Raw genomic sequence first — 17014 nt, forward strand, 5'->3', positions numbered from 1 at the left:
CGTGCCTTGTGGGTGGGGAGAGGGAGGGTGTTAATGTAACATAAGCACACCCAGCTTGTTCAAACCAGGACGGGGCTTTGTTGAGGACATCCAACGTCCCGTAAACACGAGAGAAGGCACATGCACAGGCCGCGGCCACCCGTCCTAGATGGCCCCGCGTGGCGAGTCTTCGCTTCCCGCGACCAGACCTCACCCCCTGCCCTGAGAACTACAGGGGGGCCCCAAGGTGAACCACCGCCTTCCCCGGGGCCTCCCACAAGGCCAGCGTGAGACGGTTGCATCATGAGTGCGGCTTCATCTTCCCGGAGCCGGTGGTCTTCCAGGCTGGTTTCTTGCACACGTTGTGGTCAGTCCCCCTTGGGTCTGTGCAGCCCTCATGCAACCTGACACACCCTCGGCTCCCACAGGCACGTGGATGTTCCTGCCCCAACAGGACACCAGTCCCTGTCATTTCAAGCCCAGCAAGAAGGGACCTCCCCTAACGGCTCCTACCCTTGCACTGGGGGCACCAGGAAGGACCCCAGAGCTGTGGAGTCACCACCCGCATCCTGGTCACCGCAGCAAGGCCTGCGACTCTTCCCAAAGGAAGAGAACATAAGACACAGTTTCCAGAAGGCTGTCCCTTCCCACGCAGCTGCTTCATGTCCCCAGACAGAAGCGGCAGGCCTGTTGTCCAGGTCTTCTCACTCGGGCAGCACAGACCCTCTGTGTCGTGCAGGGCTTTCAAGAACGGACACAAGGGCCCTGCAGACAAAACGTCCCTGGAGACGGTAGGCAGCCCACCCCTAAGGCTGCCACTGTTCTGGAAGTCTCCTATGGTCAACAGAAATCCATCCCATGACAGAGTCAGACAACTGGCTGAGAAAACATGTGCGAGCGACTGCCCTTACCTTTAACAAGAACGTCAAGGCCGTGCCTGTCATTCAGGAAACATCTGCTTCCAGATCAGACTTTGGGAAAATATTTATTAGGGAGAACGGCTGCAAAGCCCACCTTCAGGAAGAGGCAAGTCAAGGTGGCCCTGCCACGCAGGAGGGCATCTGGCTACGGCCCCTCACAGCAGGGGGCACAGGGGCAGGTCTGCCAGCCAGCCCCTCCTGCCCTGGCGTGGTGCCCATCCACAGCGAAAGCTCGGCTTTCCTGGGTGGACGAGCCTTCCTAAGGACGCAGCCCTGTGCGCCGAGGCTCAGCCTGGGGTCGAGCAGAGGCCGCAACTGTGACCCCCCACTGTCCCAGGTGTGCGGGAAGATGCCGGACTTCAGCTCGGGGTCCCCGCTGACAGTCACTCCATGGCCTCCTGCAGCTCCTGCTTCTGCAGGGCCTGGAGCCGGCTGACCACGCGCTGGTGGACAGCCTCCAGCCCCTCGCTGTCTAGTTCCCGCAGCAGCAGGAGGATGGCGGTCAGGATGTTGTTCTGGAGGCACAGAGAGTCCCTGGGTGAGCATCACGCCTGCGAGGCTGGGCCGCCCGCACCACGACACATGCGCACATCGCGGGAGCACAGCCTGCAGGAGGGCGGCCTTGCAGGCAACAGGTGGAGACTCCGGCGGCCGGAAGCCACAGTCGTGGCACGGGTGTGGCACTCACTGCCGGCAGGGGCTTCCTAAGAACTGACTTATGTCCTGTTCACAGCCCTGAGGCCCCAAGAGGCGGGGCGGCAATGGAGCAGGGGCCAGAAGCAGGCTCTCAGCAACACGCACTCAAGTGCACACGTGCTTAGTGTGTGATGCACCCGTGTCCACAGAGCTACACCTGGTTTCCATCTGCATTTGAGCAGAGAAACACTGCCATTCCTACTAGGAAAATTCTGGAAGGATTTTGCCCAAGGCGCCTACTTGAGCCGATCCCTCTTGTGGGATGACCTGAGGCACAGCTGCAAGCCAGAGCACATGGCCCATGTGGACACGTGAGGACACGGCTCAGAGGCTCACGCTTGGGGTGCTGATCCCTGGCTCTGCAACGCCCTAAGACTCCTGCTGCCCTCAAATCTCACCAGCCCTCCCCCGTGTCCCCAGGTCTTCCTAGCCACCGGCACCTTGCACTCAGAGGCTTGCGGGGGGCTTGGTGCCCACAGGGACACCCAGCCTGGCCGGGACCCTCGGTGGCAGAGCCAGGGCCCTTCTGTTCTCTGCTTTCAGAGCAGGTGTCCTGTTTGAGCAGGTCTGATGGTCTTTCGTTTGCATTTATGGCAGGCGCGGAGTTGAACCAGTGTCTTCAATCTCTGGTCCACTCTGCGCTGCAGAGGCCCTGGAGTGGGAGTGAGGGTGGGCGGAGCTTCAGGCCTTAGCCCACCTGCTGGGCACACCTGCCACTGGGGATGGTACATACCTCGGGCTCCTCCCAAAACATGTGGGAAGTGTGTGCAGGACCCTGAGCTGCCCCACGCGGCCACCTCATTGAGAGTGTCGCCACGAGGGGACAGTGACCTGCCGGGGTGGGGCAGGGTGGCGGAGACTAGCCACAGGCCAAGCGACTGCTGCCTAGATCGGCCTTCAGCCTGCGGTCACATCTGTCCACAGCTCTGGGGGCTGGCACTTCCAAGGACGGGGCCTCAGTCCATCCACTTCTGTACCTCCCATGGGCTTTGCACGCATTTCAAGTGGTCACCGCGTGCATGAGGCCCAGCCCGTGGCTTCGGGCAGCCCCGCTCGGACTGTGGTGCCCCCCTTCATGATGCCACAGGGAGGTCACAGCACCTGACAGCTGTGGTCAGGCCGAGCCAGGGGCTGGAACAGGTGCCGGGGGGTCACGGGCCTCCCCACAGCCCCCCTTCCCACGTGAGCCGGTGGCAAGGTCCCCCTGGGCTGGGCTGACTGGTGGCCCATTCCCCTGCCAATGACCGGCCCAGGGAACTGACACCGAGCCTGCCGGGGGGCAGGGGGCACGTGGGGAAGATGTCGCACTGGTAAGAGGACACACGGCAACAAACGGCCCCAGCCTTCTGCCGGCCGCGAGCCTGCAGCAGGGCATCCCTGTGAGCGCGGGACGAGCCCAAGCACAAGCCAGAGTGACACGAGAGGACCCGGAGGGACCCGGGGCTTCGCTGACGTCACTCAACTGCCCACGTGACCTACTTATCGTTCAGCCGACGAGCCGTGATCCTTACAGGGATGCCTGTGGAGCCGTGGGGCCTGCCGCCTGGTCACTGCACAGGGACACCGCCACCGCCCTGGCCAGGAGGGTCCCTGCTTCTAACCGCAGGCGGGAGGCCTCTCCCCAGACCTTCCCGCCCCCAGACCACCCTCGGCACAGCCCCAGGTACAGGGGGGCCCCGCTGCGCTCTCAGGTACCCCCTCCTCCGTCTGCCACGTCCAACCAGCTTAGATGTAGACACAGACTCTGGACCCAGATGGTCGGCTTCCCACCCTCTAGGGCCTGGCTTCGCGCGTCCCTGTGGTGTCTCCAGCCCCCGTCCCCCGACCCCCAGCCCCCAATCTCCACATTCTGGGGCCACTTCCGGCCAGAGCCGCCTCCGTCACACTCACCCTGTTCTTGCGACTGCTTGTGGCCGCCCTCTGCGAGAAGGAGGGAAACTGGTCCCGGGAAGGGCGCTTCAGGCCGAGCTGCCCCTGGATGCTGCTGGCGGGGGCGGGTGGGGGGAGGACAGTGGTGCGTGAGGCCCGAGGGGCGCGGAGCCCCGCCCGCACTGTTCACACAACATCTGTGGGTCCGGCGCCTCGGGGAACAGCGAGGAACCCCGTCCGCAGGGAAAGCCCCACTGCAGGACTCTGCTTCTGCGGGGACAGGAGCAGTGGACGGGGGGGCGGGGCAGCTGTACTTCTCTGACCCCTGGGGTCACCTCCCTGCTCCTGGAGCTCCCCCCAGGGCCGGGGGGTGGGGCATTAGCACTAATGCTGCGCGAGCCCCAAAGAGCAAAAGCCACGTGCCCTCCCTCTCCCGCCGTGGGACAGCACGGCGCGTGGGCCTCAGCTGCAAGCGGACGCCCGGCCTGGGGCCCCGCTGTGAACACTGCTCTCCACCACGTTCCCCAAGTCCAGTTGCTGCCCACAAACGTCTGTGACAATCATTCAATTGAGGTGCCCTGTGGGTCAGGGAGGGAGGGCCCTGCCCGCCCACTGGCCCGCCGCCCCGAGTCCACCACCCCCCGCAGGGCTGGTCCCGCACTCGCACGAGCTCCCCGCTCTGAGCCTTCTCCTGGCCACGTGGCTGACCCCAGGCCGGGGGCCCGAAGCCACCCCAGAAACAAACACCCGCACCCCCCCTCCAGCCCCAGAGGCGCAGCCGCATGCGGGAGGACCGGGCAGGCCCGCGGGCCACACCTGGTCTCCTCCTCGCCGAGGCTCAGCAGGTCCCGTGGCATCTCGGCGGCGGCGTCCTTGGTGCTCAGGGTGTAGGACAGCTCGGGCGGGCCATTCCCCGAGTGCTCTCTGCTGGGGGCCGTGACCTCCTCTCCCTCCACCAGTGCTCGGGACACCTCCTCCTCCGTCACAGCTTGGGAGGGGGAGGGAGCAAAAGCATCAGTGGCCTCACCGCAAGCGAGCCCTGCGAGCCGTGGCCCGGCCGTCCGCTGGGCACTCAGCACGGTCTGCTTCGGAGGTGAGGTGGCTGTCTGTCCACCCCGACGGCCAGCACCCGGGAGCAGGGCTGGGTCCCCCACCGTTGCATCCCGCCCTGGAGGTGCTGGAGACACAACAGATGGCCAGTGGCTGCTTGTGATCTGAACTTCAGCATTTGCCAAAAGCAGATAGATACTCATAAAAAACCCTAAACTAAGACAGGTTTTTAAAAGGAATAGACTACACTATATTTCTTCTATTTCACTCACACGTGACAGTTTATCTGAAGTTTATTTATATTAAAGTCATTCACCTAGGAGAAAATAATCGTGCACATAAGGGTCAGGAAGCAGCACAGAGAATGCCAGGGGATTCACAGGAAAAGGCTTGGCCCTGGAAGCGAGCTGGAACCCCAGAGGCGGGAGCAGGAAAGGCCCACACACATGGCCTTGTGCGTGACGGAGGAGATGCAGGTTGAAACGGCAGGAAGGCGCCCCCCAACCCCCCACCCCACCCCCCAAACAGCAAGGCGCCTGGCGTGGGAGGGGTCAAGGAGTGATGGAGCGCCCTCACCTGCTGGCATCACCACCTCGGGACCCTGTCGACCAGCAGTGATGCTGCCCGGCCACCCAGCCCGTCACGCGCTCCCGGGGCAGGTGGGTGAGCATTTGGAGCAGGGGGCACTTAGCAGGACAGAAAGAAGCAGCAGCTCAGCGCCTCGACGGCGGGACCGAGCAACAGCTGTGCGGGTTCAGCTGAGGTCCTGCCCTCCGCGAGGGGCCGCGCCGGGAGGCAGACGGCACAGCCTGGGCACCCCAAGGAGGCCGGCCTCCCCGGCACCTGCGAGGGGGCAGGGGTGGAGCCTGCCCGCATGCGACCCGGCCCGCGGGCACCTACCCTGGTTGTCCAGCTTCTGCAGGTGAGGCAGGTTGCGCAGGACGGTCATGCGGTAGAGGTGGGGGCAGGCGCCGCAGCAGGGGTTCTCGGCCAGCCACAGCACGCGCAGGCACGGGAGGCCCTTCAGGTAGAAGAGCTCCGCCAGGCTGGGGATGCAGTTCTTGCGCAGGTAGAGCTCGCTCAGCTGCCGGCAGCGGCTCACGGGCTCCAGGGTGGAGATGCTGTTGACGCTGCAGGGAGATGGCCGTCAGTGCCCGCCGGGGCACCCCCGCCCCATGGAGACGAGAGCACTGCTGGGCCAGTGCCCACCTGCCCTCGCCTTAGAAGTAGGTCAGACCCGGCCGTGGCTAGTCAAGTGCAAGGGAGGGCCCGGGCCCAGGAGAAAGCCCTGGGGGTGGGGGAAGCTCCTCCAGCTGAAGGTGGGAGCGGCAGCCTCCGCTCTGTTGAGGCCGTGAGGAGCCAACCTTGGGGATAGGAGGTCTCAACCCCCTTACAGGACAGGAGACGGCAGCCTCCCCTGGACACAGCAAGCCCAAAGCTGGCAGTGGCCAGGAAAACCCATGTGACCAAGAACCGAGCACTGAACTTCCAAACCCCAGGTTCACAAAAGAAACAGCTACGGGTTTAAATTATGAGTGAACCAGACACAGGAAATCAGCCAGGCACCCGGCAGAGACCTACAGGTTGGAGCTGACGGAACGGGATCACCCCCTGCACACCCAGGCAGACCAGCCGGCTGAGCTCGAGGGGGACAGCCGAGCAGCCTCATGCCGAGCCCCAGGCCGCAGGGGACCCTGCCCGACGTGCCAGGCCGGTCTAGAGCCCCCTCTGCTGGACGCCGGTCTGTGCAGGGCGGGCCGTGTCCCAGCTCCTGCCTTAGGGCCGCTGCTGCCCCACCCGGCACTCACGCGTCAACGCGGCGGCTGGTGTGCCCGGCGGCCGGGATGAGGCTGACGCCATCTCACCACGAGCAAACCCAGGCTTTGGGATCCTCACCATCGGGGAGCTGCGCAGGCCACGGGGTGAAGCGAGAACTTCAACCTGCAGCGGCCCGGAGTCCCCTCCTCGCCCACTGGGCTAAGGCTGCCGTTGCTACAGACCGAATGTGTCCCCCAGGTTCAGATGCTGAGATCCTGACCCCCGGTGCAGTGGTGTTAGGAGGTGGGGCCCCCACGAGCGGGGTCAGTGCCCTTATAAAAGGGACCCCACAGAGCTGCCCGCCCTTCTGCCAGGTGAGGACACAGGGCGAGGATGCGTCTGTGAGCTGAGAGGCAGCCCCTCACTAGACCCTGATCTCGGGCTTGTGGCCTCAGCACTGTGAGGAACGAATGTCTGTAAAATCCCACTAGTCGTACGGGGTGAGTGACAGTGGACGGCTGGCGCTCCCCGTGGCCCCCTGCACCTGCCCCTCCTCGCCCCCACCCCACCCCAGCCCACCCTGGGGCCGCTGCTGCCTTCACCCCCGTCCCACGGGCCTCGCAGCCAGGGAAGCCAAGGCACGCAGGCCCGAGCTGGGACCCGGGCAGGAGACCGGTCCTGGGCCCACTCCTTCATTCATTCCTTCATCCCGCAAGAAGGTGCCGGCCTGAGCCTGTCGGGTCGGGGCTGGGGGTGCGTGAGCACAAGGTGGGCGGCACGGCACCCACCAGGTGACCTCGGAAGGCGCAAAGGAGGCCGAGCAGAGGGCTAGGGAGGGACAAACAGGATGGCCGGCTGTGTGATGAGGAGGTAAGTGATGGGATCTGCACGGGACCAAGGGCCTGCGACCCTACACGCAGGGCGGGTCCTGCGACCTTCTGAGCTGCCAAACAGGGAGTCTGCCTTCCTTACAGGGCTTAAATCTCCCTGAGGTTTTAGGTGTGGGGACCTGCAGAAAGCACCCACCCTGGCATCTGGCAGGGTCAGCTCCCTCCCGGGCCCAGAGCGGACAGGACAGAGCTCAGGGCTGGACGGCGTTCCTCCCTCCCCGACCCTGCAAACTCCCCAGGCACCTGAAGCCCCAAAGGCAATATTTGGTTCTTTCAAGGTTTCCTTTGTTAAACCGCTGATGATTCTGGAGGAGGTCAACTATTACCAAGGACAGATCGTGTGATGCAGGGAAGCTGGCAGAGCTCCAGGCAGTGACGGAACCAGGAGGGCAGAAAAGGCTGGGCGCTGGGGCAGATGGGGTCACCCTGGGGCGGCTGCTCACCATTAGGAGGGCGGCACCCACGGACCCCAGGACGGGCAGGGCAAGCTCAGGGGGAGGCCCGGTGCCCTCCAGGAAGGGGGCGGAGGTGCGGAGTAGCCAGGCCCTCGTGCTGCCTGGGCCTGGCCTGCAACAGCAGCTCTCCCAGACCGTGGATGGGAATTTTCAGGTTACCTAAGGGCCTGCAGGAGGGATGTGAACATTCTCCTTCTCTTGCAGCCCCGCTGACTTAAGAGTGGGGTGGGCCGGCATTTAGTACCTGAGGGTGATCACTTCCAGGCTAGGCATCTCCTGGCATATGGAGATCTAGGAAGGAAAAGAATGTGATTTTGCAAAAGTCGCTGGGCACTGGCCCTGTGACGTCACACCTCTCCAACAGCCAAGAGAACCAAGTTGGAGCTGCAGTCCACCCCACACCAAGGGCCTAAGCAGAGGAGCCTCCCTCGCCCCAGGAGCACGCAGGGCTCTGCATCCCGCTCCCCTCTGCAGCCCAGATGTCCCCTCTACCTGATGGAGAAACGGGCACCCTCTCCACAACTTTAAACAGCATCATGACTACCAAATGCTGCCAGCCCTCGAGACGGAGCATTCCTAATTTTAGATACCCTCAAAGGACATCCGTAAGGGGAGCTGGATGGACAGAGAACCTTTCTTCTTGCTGCCCCTGACATCCAGGGAAAGGACAGAAGCCGCTTCTGGCCAACAGAGCTGTGCCAATAGGGAGACAGGCTTGAAACTGGATCTCAGACCATCTTAACACTGACTCAGTGGAAGAGAGCAGCGGGGCTCAGGATGGCCCACGCAGCCCCCCGACCTGTAAGGCTGAGGAACGGTGAAGCCCCAAATATCTGTGTGCCTGCCAGACACCACGCATGGGGCCAGATGGGGTCCCTGACATCAACAAGCGCACTGTCTGGTCAGAATGCTTCACATTTGCAGTGGATCTGTTTTCTGTTACGGTGGTGTTTTGCTTCGTTTGTTTTTGCTGCTGAATAGGCAGCACTTCAGCTACAGAACGAGGTGGAACCGGCTCTTCTGGACAAGCCCTGACAGCACTTCCAACTTTCTCAGAAAAGGTATGGTTCAAGGTACAAAACAGAAGTCAATAAGAACTCGCTGACTAGCACCCACACTCTGTGCGAGCTGGAGACATTCATCCCAGAAACGGACGGGTGGGCAGGAGGGGGCAGAAATCTATTCATGGACATACAGCTCAGCCCGGCGGCCCAGCTCCGAGCTCTGACCCCACCCAGGCCCCATCTCTTCCTGCATGGGAGTCGGGGTGAAGCTGGATCTGACCAAGGGGAGGAGCTGAAGTGAAGAAACTCCTCGGGGACGTGAAGTCCAGGAACCTATACAAAGAACCCTCCGGCTGAGTGCACTGCTCCTGAAAGCCAACCAAGCCACTGGGGCTCCTCCCCAGGTGGGAGCAGGCCTGTGCCTTGGACCTGCCCGCTCCCCTGGGAGTCACCTGCAGGAAAATGTGTGCAGGAACATCACAGTGCACTTCGGTCCTGTAGAACTTTTTTTTCATGAGTGGTTCTGCCTTACGAAAACTGCTCAAGGAACAAAGTACTGGTCGGCCGCCTGGATCGAATGGGAGTGGTCTGTCAATTTAACCAGCCTCTTGGGGACCAGGGATTGTCTGGAGATGATCAGCATGATACTTACATCAGTGAGGCGGCTGCCCCTGGGGAGAGAAAAAGACATACGCACTTTTATTTTGTTAAAGTTGAATTTAAAACATTAAAAACAAAAATTAATGACAAACGTCTACAGACTTGAAGAGTCTGTGATTTTAAGGACAAAGTAAAAGAAAGCTTTCCCAGATAACTGACAAAGGTGCCAAAAATCGTTTCCTGGTTGATTTTGGACAGAGCTATTTGATACTGGCGGGCTCCTTCGCAGACTGAGGCACGGCAGAGGTTGCCCCATTTGAAGGGCACAAAGATTTACTCATTCTCAAGGCTGTTGCACTGAGGGATAATTCCCTCACTAATGTGCATAAACAAGGGAGCCTTTGTAAGGGCCAAGTTCAAAGGCTAAACATGCAACTTATGAAACACACTTCAGAAAGCCTGGAATAGGGCTGTTGTGCCTCCCTGCTTAGGGGAAGAATGACCGCCCCATGCAGAACAAAGGCACGCATTATTGAAGACAGTGACAGGGATGCCGTGGCCAAAATACCAGACGTGCAGCGCAAAGAGACAGGCTTTTAATGAACAGGCAGTGTTCACTGCAGTCAATCTGCCCGACACCAGTGGGAGGACGGTTTACTTCTGGCTGAACGCCACCTCAACTGTCCAGTGTACAGGGCGCGTGGAGCCGTGCTCTGAACCCCCAGTGAACGTGTGCGGACCTTTCCGGAGTTTCAGAAGTACTTCTGGTCCTTCCTCGGCTCAGCTAGGCCTGGCCGCCCTGCCTTTGAGCCTGCACCTGTATCTCTTCCTGTCACCTCCTGGACAGTAAGTCCCCTTGGGGACAACCCCTCTCCGCACCCCCCCAGGGCTCAATTACAAAAATGTTCACTGAAGCATCACTTTAGAGTCTCCGTTTCCTTTCTTTCCCCTAGCAAGGGTGTCAATCACCTTGATCTCCCACCTTATCAGCAGGCCTGGCTCCCGGGGACTGCTGGCAATGTCAGAAATGAGACCTGTCCACAGAGGGAAACGTCTGCCCACTAAAACTACCGAGAAGCCCAAGAGCCAGTCTTCAAGGAGGGCAGCTTTGGAGCTGTGTGTGAAATACCACTGCTCAGGAGGAGTGAAAATTCTGAAACGACCTTTCCCCAAAGGGCCCCTGAGCTTATGGCGTCACCTCCCAGAGGCTGTGAGCCCCTGGGACCGGGCAGACCAGCCTGGACAGGGGCCAGGAAGGTGAGGCCAGAGGTGCCCCCCCTCCACCCCGAACCCTTCCCGGTCCCGCCCCAGAGCAGAGGGGGCGGGCTGGGGTCCCCGCTCCAGGGCCGAGGTGCTGGGCAGGGGTCTCCATTCCTAGACGACTCTTCCCAGCCCTGTCCCAGGGAGGGGGTCCCGGGAAGGGGGTGCCGGGCAGCGGGGAGGACACGCGGGGACGGCCCCCGGCCTCTGGGCCTCACCAGCAGTTGAGCTTCCGCACGCTGTGCAGCTCCGAGGCCTTGGCCCGGGACAGGACCATCTTCCGCGTCAGCTTCATGACGGCGAGCCGCCCAAAACCCTCACCCCTGCCCAGCTCTCAAATTGCCAGCTACCACGGAGGCCGTCCGCCAGGCCGCGGCGCTTCTCCAAGGGGCGGGGCCCGCGTCGTCAGGGGCGGGTTCCGAGAGCCCATTGGCCGGCAGCGAGGGGGCGGGCCGACGCGAGCGCACTGGGGCCGCCTGGGCTTCTGCTCCGCGCATTGGCTCCGCCTCGCCCACTCCGCTCTGCCCTTGGCGCCACGCGCCCGGTTCTGCGCATGCGCATTGTGGGACCCCGCCCCCCGGCTCTGACGCAATTCTCGTGCGTCTCTGGCGCGGTTGTGGCGCAATTCTGGGGCGACAGGGTTGGAAACTGCAGCCAGCCGCGGGACCCCGGTTGGGTCCCGAATCCCAACCCCCGGCCCCCAGCCCCCTCCCCGATCCCCGAACCCTGGACACCAACCCCGGGCCCCAGTCCCCGCCCCGAGTCCCAAATCCCGAACCCCATTCCCTGGCCCTAGCCCCCGCCCCCGCCCAGAGCCCTAACCCCGGGCCACAGTCCCCGCCCCGAGTCCCGTGCATTAGAAGTGATGGTCTCGTAACTGCCCTGAATTAGAAAGATTTAAAGTGTTGAGAACTCCAGGACAGTCCCAGGGCCGCGTTGATACTCTCCCTCTCAGCATTTAAGGAAAGGCGGCAGGTGCCAAAGGTATGGGCCAGCCGTAACAGAGACCTCGCAAGTACTTAAACATTTTAGAAATCAAAGGTTACTTGGGCTGCAAAGTACATTAAGACAGATACCCGGGATCTCAGACCCGTTAGAACTGACAAGACCAAACTCAGCCTCCTCTGGGACCTCTTTCCCATTAGGCCCTGGTCCAGCCTTTGGCCTGCCCAGCCCAATCTCAGCAAAGATCCTGCTAAGTCACCCCCACCCTTGATCTCTGGTCGCCCTCATTATCTGATTAAGCGCCTCATCCCTCCCTCACAAGTGGTAGCTAATCTTGGCCTGTAGTTTGCAAGATCCCCTGCCCTTGAAGTCTCTTAGTAACTTTCCGTCCACTGGCCCCTCACCGCTCCTTGGCTGTAAATCCCCCTTTTCCTTGTTGAACTTGGAGTTGAGCACAATCTTTCTCCTCTAATTGCAATAATCTTGAATAGTCTTCCTTACTCTTAACAAGTGTCAGAATAATTTTTTCTTTCACAGGGGTCAGAGGTTGCTTTCCCAGGGTGTCACAGCCACATCCGAAGCCCATGGCCCTGGGGAGTGGTGAAGGACCTGCCTGTACGAGGGACCCCTGGCAAGAGCAGGGGTTGCAATTCAGTGGGGGAGAGTGGAATTTTGCTATAGGATCTCCCATCCAAGCCCACCATTTTTATTGTAAAGACAATGCAGAGAATTCTAAAAAAAGAAAAGCATCCCCACAGTAGTTTAACAACTGCTGCGTTTTCTGTATTTCATCCTGTGTGCTGTATTTTGCTGGGACACACCATGTTGTGAGGGGTCTACCAGTCAGTTCTTGCCCTGAGCCCCCTCATCCATGCCTGGGTCCTACCGTATGGTGGGTGGGCCCAGAAACAATCTTGAGTGAGTGGAACCGGGTGCGAGGGGCATGGGGCGGAGGGCACAGCTAGCTGGAGCACAGGTGGCCCAGACCCCCATGCCACCTCCACTGTTGTCCCAGTGCCTGTGGCCCCATGGGGGCTCCTCTGATCAGCTGGTGAGGGATGGCCTGCTCAGTGTGGGGCTGGAAACCGCAGGGAGCTGCAGGATGTCACCCTCGGGTGGCCCTGAAAGACTGGTGAAGGCTGATGCCCGCAACAGGCAGAGCTTCAAGCAGGGTGTCAGCCTGGGCTTTGGTTTTATCCCACTTGCAGGCTGGTAAGTCAGCCTGTTACTCCTTCGCGGGTGACGGCAGGAGACTGCGGCTCCTGAGTCAGAGACAAAGGATGGTTTACTCCTCGCGGCACTGGCACATTTGCGTCAGCGCCCCGACCCGAGTTCCACGGGCGCGACGCGAGGGGCTCAGTGGATGCTCACTGCCCACGCTGCGGGTTCATGCAGGATCAGAACAGATCAGGGAGCTCTGGATCCACCGCTTTTCCAGCCACCAGCAAGCAAGCCTCATCTTGGTCCAGGGACGACATCCCTCATGTCTCACGGTTACCAGCTGTAGGAACAACCCAAGGAAATGGCCTTGCAGCCTTGGCACACCAGCGAGACCTGTAGGTGAGCAAGAGGTCCCGGGAGTGCGGGCCCACCACGGGGAGCGCCTGTTCCTCCGCTCTGGGATGGGGAAGGGCACTGACTTTGGGTCACGCGTGGACTCACAGGTGGGCAGGAATGGCCTGACCCTCTGGGTGGTGGTGGGACCGGAAGGAGAGAGACGGGAGAATCGGGGACCGGGAGGTCTGGCAGAGACACTGGGGGTGGGCCGCGGTGCAGAGATCCTCACACCCAGCAGTGAGGCCACCGGGCACCGCCCATGGACGAGGCGCTGGATGGCCAGGGAGGGCAATGCCTCAGCCAGTTGATGGCCCTCAGCCTCTGTCCTCAGCCAGCCTGGTGCTGGCTGGTGAGTCAGACAGGGCAAGGCCATGGTGGCCCAGATGGAGGCCGCACACGGTACCGTCCCTCGGAGAGACGGGACGGTGATGCACTCGGGCAGGATGGACAGGTTCTGGGGCTGGCCTCGGCTTTCCCGCCCGCAGGGCCTCAGGCAGCAAGCACCATGGTCTGAAGGCTTGCTGTGGTTTGACCCAGCAGCACAGGGTCCCACAGCATCTCGTCAGATCCGGGGACCCACATCAGGGGCACGAAGACCCTGCATGATCTGGCCCCTGCCCCCTCCCCTCATCTCATGCCCCACTCCCCTGGCACACTCCACCGGCCACCATGGCCTTCCTGGTGGTCCTCAAACACACGACTTGAGTTCACCTCTGGGCCTTTGCACCTACTCTTCCCTGGGTTCAAATGGCTTTCATCGGATTGTTCTGGTTCGATCCATCACACTTCCTTAGAAAATGGATCACTTCCTTGATGCACCCTGCTGAGAAAGGCCATCCCAGCTTGCCTGACACTGACCCTGTGACCTCCAGCTCCTGCCCCGCTGAACTCCTCAATGTTTTTCACGCCCTGAGGTGGTTTATGTCATTCTTCCCCTGGACTGCAGGTCTGGGATCCTCTTTTCCCCAGAGCCCCAGCCCCTAGACAGGGTCTGCCCATGGTGAGGCTGGCTGACCAACGTGCATGCAGGGTCTGCAGGTGCCTTTGGATGCCAGCTCTGGCAGTTCCCCCGAGTCACCGCCCCCTCACCACCCACTGGGGGTGAGAAGGTTTCCTTCCACACTGGGTCGTGAGGACTGCCAATGGACGTGGGAGCTTAGCGTGGTGCTTGGCAAGTGGACGGGAGCTGGCGGGTGGGGGGACCAGCCGAGCGATCAAGCCTCTCTGCCCTCATCCACCGACGGTGATGCCGGCCGGTGCAGAGAGCAGCCCGGACAGACAGACTCGGCTGCAAACCACAGAATGGACTTGTGGAAGAGAAGTGAGGCCTGTGTTTACTCATTTTATTCTGTGTCCTGACTGTCTGGGTCATTTCCATGTCCGTTCTCGACCTTGTCGCTGCAGAATGAATGGACCACCTAGTAGAGCTTTCTGGGCGGGCACACAGCCACGAGGGTGTCCACGGTCTCTACCGTCCTGGGCAGCACCACCGTGCCCACTTACTTCCATGGGCAGTCCCTTTTGATTAGACGTTTCTGGAATGCAGTTCATCCTTTGACCTCAGAAATGAAGTGATGAAGGAAAACAAGGTTGTCCCCCAGCATGAAGCCCACTTCTCTTGGTCCTCTCTCTAGACCAGGGTCAGCGACCCCCAGCCAACAGGCCAGATCCAGCCACTGCCTGTTCTTGTAAATAAAGTTTTATTGGCACACAGCCAGACCCATCCGCTTATGTTTTGCCATTGGCTGCTCTCTCGCTGCAAGGGCAGAGTTGAGTAGTTCAAACCGAGACCATCGCCTGCAAAACCTGAACCATTAACCATCCGGCCCCATACAGAAAACGTCTGCAGCCCCTGGTCTAGGCTCTGGCCTTGTTGGCTCCCAGCCCTCAGACCCTCCCCGCCTCCCTCTGCTCTCCTCCAAGGAGCCTGCAGCCTGGCCTCTCTTTGCTCCTGTGTATTATTCATGACCAGGGCACGCCATGCTAATCGGTTAGATCATCATCTTTTCAGTGATTGTGGTTTTTCTCTCGCTGCCAGACCAAGGGGCTTTATATCTTGGGCATGACGTCCGTGCTGTAACAAAGTCTTTGGCGCTGCATTTCCTTTATCTGAACTTGAAACAACCCTCGGTCAAGATCAGTACTCGCCGCTCTTGTACTTTATGGTTCCTGCTTTTTATTTTTACGGAAAAGACATTTCATAATTGCCCTTGCAGCAGTGTCTGGCAGGTGGAACAGGACCTTCTTGTGAAACATGTTGGTCTCTAGAAGGGGAAGAACCCCACAGGGAACAATGTGGGCACATATGTTTCGTCAGAAGCCTGATTCATGAGATACTTCACCTTAAGCAATGTTCCCACAGAGGCCCTGGGGTACCTGGAAACGAAAGCCAGCCCGTCTGCACCTGTCCATCGATGGTCCTGCAGTTATACTTCTGTCTCATGAAATATTAACTTCCCCTCAGTGTGCTTTTAGTCATGATGGCTCTTGGGCCAGAGGGCATCAAGGAAGGAACCCTGGGTGAGAGTATGGGCACAGCTGTTGACAAGCAGCTGCAGACACGGGTGGGTCTCCTCTTCCTTTGCCTGTTAACTAGGGTCTGAGATGCCTTTCTGGGGTTGTGGCCATCCTTATAGCAGGATAAGTCCTGTAGCGGCCACTCACTGAGCGCTTGCTGCTTGCGGGCTCTGAGGATGCAACAGTGATGTCTGGAAGGCTGTGCCCCCTGCAGCGTGCGTGCAGCCCAGAGCCATTGGGTAACACCCACTGTTGCTGTTCTTTAACTCCGTGGTGCCAACCACCTTGGAGGAGTGGCTCCAGCTGCCTTTAAAATGTCTGGAGAAAACGATCAAGTGCTGTACGAGGGGCTCTGATGGGTTCCGACACCTTCCCCAAGCTGCTTAGAAACCTCCTGATGACCGGAGAGCGAGACAGGGGCCAGCCTTTGGCCGGTGGACCCGTGGCACTGCCGGCTGGCTGCTTTGTGGAGAGGCAGGGGCGGGTGGGGGTGAAGGGCCTTCCAGAGGAGGGTGCTCCGGGCAGGAGTCTGGACACTAGGTCAGCATACCCAGGGGAGGAAATGAGGGTCAGCAGGCAGCCCCCCGGGCCCCGGGATCAGAGAGGCACAGGACCCTGTTCACGTCCCTGGACCCTGAGCAAGGGCCCGGGAGTGGCCGTGGGGTCTTGTGGGGGGCAGCTGGGAAGGAGAGAGCAGAGGGTCTCTGTTGGGTGAGAGGCTTGTGGCCGGGGAGTTTGGACCTTTAGGGAAAGTTGGGATCAGGCTTTCAGAATACAGTCCCCTCTGCCCTCCAGCCAGGAGGACTGAGCGGGGCAGGGCAGCCAGGGTGGAAATCAGGCACCTGAGGACCCAGGGGCCAGCGCAGGGCAGGGTGGATGCTGTGCGGTTGCGTCTTTCCGGCTCCCTCGGTTCCTGCCTTCCCGGAACCGTCTCCTGGCTTTCGGTTTCGGGCCCCCAGGAAGACAGGTGACGGCAGGGATAGGCCGCAGGGGAAGTGGTTCACCCAGTGCCGGGGGCCCCCTGGGTCTCCAGCTCTGGCTGACACAATCCCCACCCAGCCCTGCGCACTCCCCTCCCAGGGCTCTTTGGACTTGGCCAGAATCGCTGCCTCCGGGTTTACACGTGCCGCCAGCCTCTCGGGAGGGTGTCTGGGGAGGCTGATCCCCCAGCTCGGGCGTCTGGGAGACCCCGCTCCTGCGGCTCTTCTCTCCTCTTTGGCTCTGGCCTCGGGCGCGGGACGGGGCGGGCTGCGCTCTCCGGAGCCGTGACGCAGAGCGCGCTGCGGGGCCCGAGATGCGGGCGGCCCCGCGGGGCCAGGGCTGCAGTCCTGCGCAGCGGCGCGAGTGACGCGGGGGCGCGGGCCTCCCCGAGCAGGTAGGCGCGCCGGCCGGGGCGGAGGACAGCGGGGTGCGGCGAAGGCGCGGGTCGCGGGGAGGAAGCGCAGGGGTCCGGGGGCGCCGGTCGGGCCGGCACTAGCGGAGCCCAGGCTGGGGTGCGTGCGCCGCGGGGTGCG

At 61.3% G+C, this 17014-nt stretch overlaps 2 protein-coding genes across 7 annotated transcripts in view; one reads left to right on the forward strand and one right to left on the reverse strand.

Annotated features, from left to right (window-relative positions):
• Positions 1-945: 945 nt before the first annotated feature.
• Positions 946-10858, reverse strand: CFAP410 (cilia and flagella associated protein 410). Of its 5 annotated transcripts, none has more exons than XM_082624294.1 (7): positions 10700-10858; positions 9274-9292; positions 7862-7908; positions 5415-5644; positions 4281-4452; positions 3486-3576; positions 946-1414 (listed from the first exon to the last, which is right to left on the reverse strand). In XM_082624294.1, exons 1-7 carry the CDS (start codon positions 10774-10776, stop codon positions 1283-1285), a joined length of 768 nt encoding a protein of 255 aa, XP_082480420.1. In that variant the 5' UTR covers positions 10777-10858; the 3' UTR covers positions 946-1282. The 5 variants fall into 5 exon arrangements, with proteins under 5 accessions (XP_082480420.1, XP_082480419.1, XP_082480423.1 ...); XM_082624293.1 differs by having other exon boundaries at positions 3486-3579; XM_082624296.1 differs by lacking the exon at positions 946-1414 and adding an exon at positions 1422-2247.
• A 5617-nt stretch (positions 10859-16475) lies between these two features.
• TRPM2 (transient receptor potential cation channel subfamily M member 2) overlaps positions 16476-17014 on the forward strand; it is a 50712-nt gene continuing 50173 nt past the window's right edge. For both annotated transcript variants that reach the window (XM_082624505.1, XM_082624509.1), the window contains exon 1: positions 16476-16875. The gene's annotated coding sequence lies outside the window, so the exon portion shown is untranslated. The remainder of the gene's footprint in view (positions 16876-17014) is intronic.

The sequence above is a fragment of the Mesoplodon mirus genome (genome assembly GCF_964341445.2).
Source record: "Mesoplodon mirus genome assembly, chromosome: 6".
In the NCBI taxonomy this organism is placed as follows: domain Eukaryota; kingdom Metazoa; phylum Chordata; class Mammalia; order Artiodactyla; family Ziphiidae; genus Mesoplodon; species Mesoplodon mirus.